The 8,194-nt window shown below is 34.7% G+C and overlaps 1 protein-coding gene across 1 annotated transcript; it reads left to right on the top strand.

The window, feature by feature from the left end:
* The first annotated feature begins 6,085 nt into the window (after positions 1-6,085).
* On the top strand, positions 6,086-8,194 carry LOC111996508 (ribonuclease 1). The gene is made up of 3 exons (XM_024028498.2): positions 6,086-6,414; positions 7,164-7,374; positions 7,472-8,194. Exons 1-3 carry the CDS (start codon positions 6,160-6,162, stop codon positions 7,927-7,929), a joined length of 924 nt encoding a protein of 307 aa, XP_023884266.1. The 5' UTR covers positions 6,086-6,159; the 3' UTR covers positions 7,930-8,194.

Here is an 8,194-nt window from a genome sequence, read left to right as displayed (position 1 = left end):
ATCGGTGATGATGAGTTTGTTGGGTTGATAGGCTTGATCGGTGCTGTGGTTGTTGATGGGTTGATGGGTTTGGGATCGATGATGGGTTGATGGGTTGATGGTTGTTCGTGGTGGTGCCGTGGTGGGGGAAGCAATTGGTGATTTGGGATTTGTTTTTATTTTGGTTTTGGATATATTATTTTATTACGTAAATATATTATTTTAATAAATAGAATAAGAAAATAAAAGTTTGGGATGTTGGAAGTATTGTAAAATGGAATGGTATAATGATAAAGTGGCTTTTTAGAATTGTAAAATAGAATAGAATTGAGAGTTTGGGATGCTGATGCTCTTAGCATCCCAAATTCTAAAAAAATATCTCATTTTACTATCTCAAAAGCTAATTTATCTATTTCACAATACAATTTTACAACCCACTCAACATCCTAATTCTTATTTTTTACATCACACCTAAATACTATTCAATTTTTTTATTCATTTTATTCTCTATTTCTCACACTTCCTCACCGTCTCTCTCTCTTCACTTCACACTCTTTTCCTCACCGTTTCTCTCTCTTCACCAACAATCAAAACCAATCACGACCTCCACAATCAAAGCTAGCCAACAACTAAATCAAAACCCATCCAACAATCAACCCATAGGACAAAAAACAACCGCACAAAAGCAACAAACCCACTGCAATCAAAAGCCAAAAAATACAACCATGGTAGTCACCACCGGAATCTATCACTATCACCACCACCATCAAAAGCCACAAACCATAAAAAAAAACTACCAATTTGCAACCTCCACTTACGAATGGTAATGAGTCAGGTTCAGGGCGGGTTTCTTTATGCCCGAACCTGCCCCCGTTACCCAAACCCACCCCATTTAATAAACATCCGCAGTCCCCATCCTGTCATGCCCAGCCCAAAACCACAAACTCAAACACAAACACAAAAATCAAAAGCACAAAGATTTCAGATTTATGATTTTCCTTTTCAAAAGTCACAAACATAAACACAAAAATCCTAACACAAACACAAGTAGAGAAATCACAAACACAAAAATTTCAGATTTATGATGTATCGTCCGACACAACCGATATGTATGATACGCACGATACGTACAATACATATAATTGTATCGTCCGATTCATAAGCACCTACGATACGTATCAACGATATAGCACTTTTTTTCAAACGATACGATACTGACAACTATGGTTATTTCTTTTCTTCTTGTTGGCATATGTACATGATTTTTTGTGGGTCATGCTTTTGGCAAATGATAATTCTGCTACTGTTGTTGGATTTGGATACCGTTTATGGCCCCACTTTTCAAAAATCAAAGGAGGCAGGTACGTTACGTGCTCCCCACTTTTTAGTTTTCACCCATTAGATTAAAGATCTAACGGTCAATACACATTGTCAATGACTTGTAATGCAAGTAGGTTCCTATTAGCATGTGCCCATGCCTCTTTCTTTTCTTTTTTTTGCCCTTCTTCATCCAATAGCCAACTTTTTGTCTTTTTCTACTTTCGTCTTTTGGTTTTTTTTTTTTTTTTTTGGCCTGGATAAAATTTCGTTACGTGCTCCCCACTTTTCAGTTTTCACCCGTTAGATTAAAGATCTAACGGTCAATACACATTGTCAATGACTTGTAATGCAAGTAGGTTCCTATTAGCATATGCACATGTCTCTTTCTTTTCTTTTTTTGCCCTTCTCCATCCAATGGCCAACTTTTTGTCTTTTTCTACTTTTGTCTTTTCATTTTTTTTTTTTTTTTTTTGGCCTGGATAAAATTTCGTTACATGCTCCCCACTTTTCAGTTTTCACCCGTTAGATTAAAGATCTAACAGTTAATACACATTGTCAATGACTTGTAATGCAAGTAGGTTCCTATTAGCATGTGCACATGTCTTTTTCTTTTCTTTTTTTGCCCTTCTCCATCCAATGGCCAATTTTTTGTCTTTTTCTACTTTTGTCTTTTCGTTATTTTTTTATTTTATTTTTTTGACCTGGATAAAATTTCTTTTGGTTTGCACAGTACATTCATGTTGATTTGGTTTTGGATTTGGTTTTTTTTTTTTTTTGGGGGTGGGGGGGGATAAAATTTTGCACAGTAGACGTTGGTTCTTTTTGTTTGTTTTTATCTTTTTTTTTAATATCTTTTTAGCATTTGCTTATTTTATAAAAAAATAAAAAAATTAAAGTATCCAGACAAAATTTTTTTATAAATAAATGTGTTACTTTTTGTTTATATATTTGTAAGGACATAATGGTAAATTTATATCAACTTTATTTTTCATCAACTCATTTTTTATCTCAACTAAACAAAAAAGTTTTTAATCCCTCTACTTTTCCACCCCTCCAACCAAACACAAATGAGAGAAAACTAAAACTTTTCTATCCTTCCACTTTTCCATCCTCCCACAATCTTTTTATCCTTCTACTTTTCCATCCTCTCATCCAAACAGACCCTAAGGAAGGCCTCAAGAAAATTCCACGGGTCATAATTCTTTAATGCTAATAAATATGTTGATGCACCCACTCATAGGGGGCTCTTTTGTCTTAAACCACCATCTGATATACCCCTTGCTTCCTAACTTAGTTTTTGACCCAAAATATTTTGTGGTGTGTTTGGATGACATGATTTGGGTATTTGAATTTGGATTTGAATGATTCAAATCTGATTCAAATCCAAATAACTTAGTTTGGAAAGTTTAAAAAATGTCAAGAATTTGGATTTGACAAATCCATCAAAAATTTTAAACCTTTAAAATACTTAAATTGGAAATAATTCCTAAAATCAATGGATTTGAAATCTCTTGATTTCAAATCTATTAATTTTAAATCCAAATCCAAGTTCTCAAACACAACCTTAAAATTGTTGTGAGTACACTAAATTTTTTTATTTTTTTAAATTTCTTTTCTTTGTCCAATTATGGCACTAACCTTAAAGGTCCCCACTTTTCTCTCATCTAAAAAAAGGTTGTTAATGGCTAATTGGTCACAATATGCACATTCCATTAAATTGAGGTGTGTCTTGTTAAATCAATATATATAGGACCAAGTTTTTTTTTGGCAAGCGAAATCTTTAACTATATGCGCGTACATTAAGCTAAAACCAGTAGATTCCGTGTTTTAATGATTTTAACACTTCGAGAAGGTGCAGTTGCGGCCAGGGGCTATTATGGATCACGCCACTGGAATTCTGGAGGACTATCAGCGTCTTGCAGCATCCCTAAATACTATAACAGTAGTACCATAAGACCCTGGTGCTCTCTCCCTCTGAAGAGTAGTATCTGCATGGCATGTGAGACCACTACGTGGTATAGGGATATATGTAATAGACGTGGGGTTGAGTGTAGGTGGGTACACGAGTCAAAGATAAAAACTCCCTGTAATACAAAGTAGTTTCTGCATGGCATGTGAGACCACTACGTGGTATAGGGAGATATGTAATAGATGTGGGGTTGAGTGTAAGTGGGTACACGAGTCAAAGATAAAACTCCCTGTAATACTGTTCTTTTGCTTTTCTCAATTAATATATACTTCTATCGTTATCTCAAAAAAAAAAAAAAAAAAACACTTTGCGATTGGTGAATATGGGTTACTACTTACTAGTACTTTTATTAATTGACTAGTTTCTTCAATTAGTGGTGGGCCTCTTCCCAATCCTAAAGGTCCCAAAGAATTCTAAATTGATTTTTTTTTTTTTTTTTAAGTTGAATTCCTAATTGAATTTAGACTCTCTCTTTACACTTATTCTTTTTTTATTACATCATTGAATGGACTCATTTGACAACAATTAGACAATGACAAAATTATAAAAGATTGGCATTTCTTATTTCTCTTCAACAACGTACGAATAGGCACGGTAATAATTTGTAAAAATATTATAAAATAATTTATAACCATAACATTAATCCTAAATTAATTGTAATGAAAGAATGGTCAAGTTCTTTTAGACAAGTGCATGGTGTCAATGGCATGCGATTAAAAGACCTAAACCAGCTCAAGGTAGGCTCTTAATGGGCAATGGCTAGAGACATAACTTGAGGACGTTGGGTCATCCAATCAAATTAGCCTTCACTAACTCAATTCAATCAAATTCAGAACCTTCTTAAAATTTTGATGATTTCTGCTTCTCACTTCTTGCCCTTCTCTCATAGTCTGCATTGATTGAAGAATTGTGACCCCATCTTGCCATCTTGGAGCTCATTAAATTCTTGGGGGCAAGAAAAGAGGGAGGCAATGGATGAAGCCAATAACCTAGAATTCTTGGGGGGCAAGAATTGTGACCCCATCTTGGAGCTCACATGTGAACACAATTTTTGTGGGCCATGCTTTGAAATGTTTGCTTATTTTGGGTCCGTTTGGATTGAATTTATTGTTGCTGAAACTGAAAATTGAAAATTGAAAACTAAAAACACTGTAGCAAAATAATTTTTAAATATGTGAATAGTACAGTGTGACCCATTTTTAATGAAAAAGTTGCTGGAAAGTGAGATTTGTAGGTCCCGTAAACAGTACATGGGACCCACTGACAGTGCCATAGCAGGACCAATGTGTGGACGTTGAAAGTGGCATGGGTTCTATGCACAGTGCATGGGACCCACTGGTAGCTGTGTTCACAGGCTTCTGGTAAAAAAAAAAAAAAAAAACGCAAACGCAAACGCAGGAATAATCTCAATCCAAACTGCACCTTTTGTTTCAAAGCGAAGCGCGTACTGAAAATGGCATTTGTTGGATTTAGTGAACTTTTGCTTTTCCTTTGCAGTATTTTCTTTTTCATTCGTTAGATTAATGAGTCACCAACAACAAAATGTTGGTACTATATAGAGGAGTGTGATATCACTCAATAAATGTTGGTAACAACTTTCTCGCGTGACACATGTTTTATAAGCAACTTCAGCAAAATTTCCAAATTAAGCAAAAGCGTTTCTACCGAAGAATATCCTTTTTCTACCAAAAAAGACAGACTCTATTTTAAAATGTGCCAAAAACCAGTTAGTGACAAAGACAAAAATAAAATTATAATAATAAATAAGAGCAAGTTTAGTCTTTCAAATTTTCATTATAAGCAAATCATTGGATTTATTTTTTTTATTGAAATCATAGGACTTTGTTCTAGAAGCAATTTGTATATAATTATTCATGTTGTGCTTGATCTTTACGTATCATGTAATTATCTTTCAACCCATATTTTGGTCCTATTTATATATCTATAATATGTACACGTTTGTATACATAAAACTTTTTTCTTCTTCCTTTCTTCTATATTAAAATAAAAAATGAAAGGAACTTGCTGTTTGAAGTATGCATTGTGATAAGGCATTTGGGAAAGTACAATGTAAGACACAGAAATTTTAACAATGGATGTTTTAAAACACCAAGGGAAGTAAACTAAATAAATTGCAAGGCTCTTGACACATTCTTTAATCGTAGGATCCTACTTTTATATTATATAATTAGATTTTTTTTTTTATGAATCTAAAGAAATATATGGATATGTTATTTAGTAAAATATAAATTTTTTGATAAGTAAAATATATCTATTTTTGTAATATTAGTAAATCTAATTTTAATAAAATGGAAGGTTTTTTTTTTTTTTTTTTTTTTTTTTTGAGAAAGAGAAATGGTAGTTGATTTTTAAGGGTGTGAATGTGTGATACTATCTGGTATGTATATATTTGGATTTATGAAAATTAAAAACTTATCTACAAATGATTCATTTTCATGTAAAAACATAGAAATAGGAGCTTCTGTGTTATTTGAGTAATTATAGAAATTTAGGACCTTCTAATTATTATTTTAAAAAATTGCATCAAATTATGAACAGCGTATAGACTGTCTAATTGATTTGTGTTACAGGTGACTCTTAAATCGGACGGCATTGACACGTTCTGAGTTGAAAAAGAAGACGGGAGTTGGTAGCCAGTTGAAGAAGCAGGCGGTCTAAAATTCTTTAGTCCCTAAGGTAAAATATAACGTAATGCTACCATTACCTTGTATTACCATATGAAGAAAGGGCTCAAAATACAATTTGTAGATAAGTTAAGGGCACAATGGGCAAATTTTGGTCTTTATAAACAACAACATTAGCTCCTAACAAATCAGCATTGTGTACTGTCACACTTTTCTTGGAGGCATAGTTTAAGAGTGGTACAAAAAATGACTATTTTTAATCTTTTACTGTTGGTTTTGGTTTTGGTGTTTTCAACGGAAAGCATGGCTGGTCTGGGCAGCGGCAGCAGCGGAACAATGTCATATGATGAACTTCTGTTGGTCCTTCGGTGGCCACCCTCTTTCTGTAACACAGGGAAGAAATGTGATTATCCAATCCCTGACAATTTCACAGTGCATGGCTTATGGCTTAATGATAATTCAGAAAGTGTTAATTGCCAAAAATCAAGTACCCGCATACAGGTATGTTCACTTTCCTTGCTGAGTTGGCTACTAAAAGCATGAAAAAACGATGATCAAATCTTGAAAGAGTATTTGTGAAAATTGCTTACACTTTAGCCCACCAAACTCCTGTCCACCATTCTGAAAAACCATTGTTTTTTTTTTTTGGTCAGATATGAGGCATCAAGATCTCACACTTTTCAGTCTCTTTTCTCTTTCTTTTCTTTTTCCCCTTTCCCCTCTGATTGTGTTACAAAGTGATTTACACCCAGCAGCCACCAAGTCAGGACTGTTTCTTTTTTTCTTTTCTTTTTTTGTGTATGTGGTTCGTTTGGGTAAGTGAGAAATTGTTTGATCCTGTGTCTATGGGCTTATTTGGGTATTTTACATTAAACCATATCAGGTCTGAGAGAGAACACAACCACGCAGGATCAAACTGTAGGAAGCAAAATAATCCCCTTATGTATGGTTCACGAGAAAGCAAGAGCAAATAAATGAAACAAAAATAATTGAATCATTCCTCATAATTTGTCCGCAAAAAACGAGTTTCCATTTCTTGATGAATGTGTTCATTGGTTTTCATTTCCTTGCTGGGCCTACTCCTCTGGAGTGGTTGATACACTTTATTGACTAGCGGCGTCAAAGTATGATTTACCTGTTGACCCTTTCTTTTCTTATTTTTATGTCCTGTAGTGTTAAATAGCCTAGAGACAAACTTTCACAATTTCTAGAGTTTGTTGTTTATTAATGTTGTCCAATTTTTTTTTCAGATAAGCTGTGATCTCAGGCAAAAGATGGTATCATACTGGCCAGACCTACAAAACCGAACACACCCAGAAGGTTTTTGGGGAAGTGAATATAATAAGCACGGCAGTTGCGTTGCAGAATTTGGCAATCCAGTGGACTACTTTCAAACAGCTCTTGATATTGCGCAACGCATTGGTGACGTGACGAGTCTGATGACAATGAATTTAAGCTCAGGTTCTATATACTTAAGATAACACTTTTTTCCTAAGTTTTTGTAATTCCCTATTTACAATTGAAAATCGCTAACTTGAAATTTTTTTTCCCCTGATAGGGCTACCCCTTGAAATGGGTCAGCTCTATCAAGTTAAAGATTTCGAACCTGTTACTACTGCCAGCGGAACATTCTTCCCAAGCCTTCGATGCAACAAAAAGGGTATACAATTGCACGAGATAGTGTTCTGTACAGACAGAGACGGGAACCCGAAGAATTGTACTCCTAATGTTAGGAGAAATTGCTGCGGTCAGTTCAAATTTCCACCAGGGCCACAGACAGCGTCCGAAGAGGCAGACCCTCCAGGTTGTCAGTTCGAAGAGGCAGACCCTCCAGGTTCGTTCGAAGAGGCAGACCCTCCAGGTTCGTTCGGAGAGCCAGAGTTCTCGCCCTGCGTTTCCAGTTGCCCTCCAGGAATAAGACAAAGTGCAATATCTAGGTTATTGCCCTTAATGCAATTCACCCTTTCTCTCACAAATTTTTTTTACATTTTTTACTTTTTAATTTTAACTTTTTAACCTTTTTTTTAATATATTTTATTTAATAGTTGATATTGAAAGTTACCATTACAACTGCATTGGTGCAATACGGGTATTGCACCTTATCTGAAATCCTCACCTCCATTCCATAGTGAAATGCAGGGAAATTTAGTCAGGGACTCAGAGCTAGCCTTGAATCTCAGAGGTTCCTAGTCTATATGTTGGGTTTTTCTTTTTTAGAGAATCTAACAATTGGTTAGCAGATTCGGGCTTCTTTTTCAATAAGTTTCAGTCTTTCGGTTGC

Source organism: Quercus suber, unplaced genomic scaffold, assembly GCF_002906115.3.
Source record: "Quercus suber isolate HL8 unplaced genomic scaffold, Cork oak 2.0 scaffold_515, whole genome shotgun sequence".
Lineage (NCBI taxonomy): Eukaryota > Viridiplantae > Streptophyta > Magnoliopsida > Fagales > Fagaceae > Quercus > Quercus suber.
This window is presented reverse-complemented; position numbering and strand designations above follow the sequence as displayed.

What these genes read in the sequence shown, in the direction of transcription:
- LOC111996508 (XM_024028498.2), top strand. Translation starts at nt 6,160, where the DNA reads ATGACTATTTTTAATCTTTTACTGTTGGTTTTGGTTTTGGTGTTTTCA. An exon ending in AATCAAGTACCCGCATACAG is followed by an intron (nt 6,415 to 7,163) that starts GTATGTTCACTT and finishes TTTTTTTTTCAG; the next exon opens with ATAAGCTGTGATCTCAGGCA. An exon ending in GACAATGAATTTAAGCTCAG is followed by an intron (nt 7,375 to 7,471) that starts GTTCTATATACT and finishes TTCCCCTGATAG; the next exon opens with GGCTACCCCTTGAAATGGGT.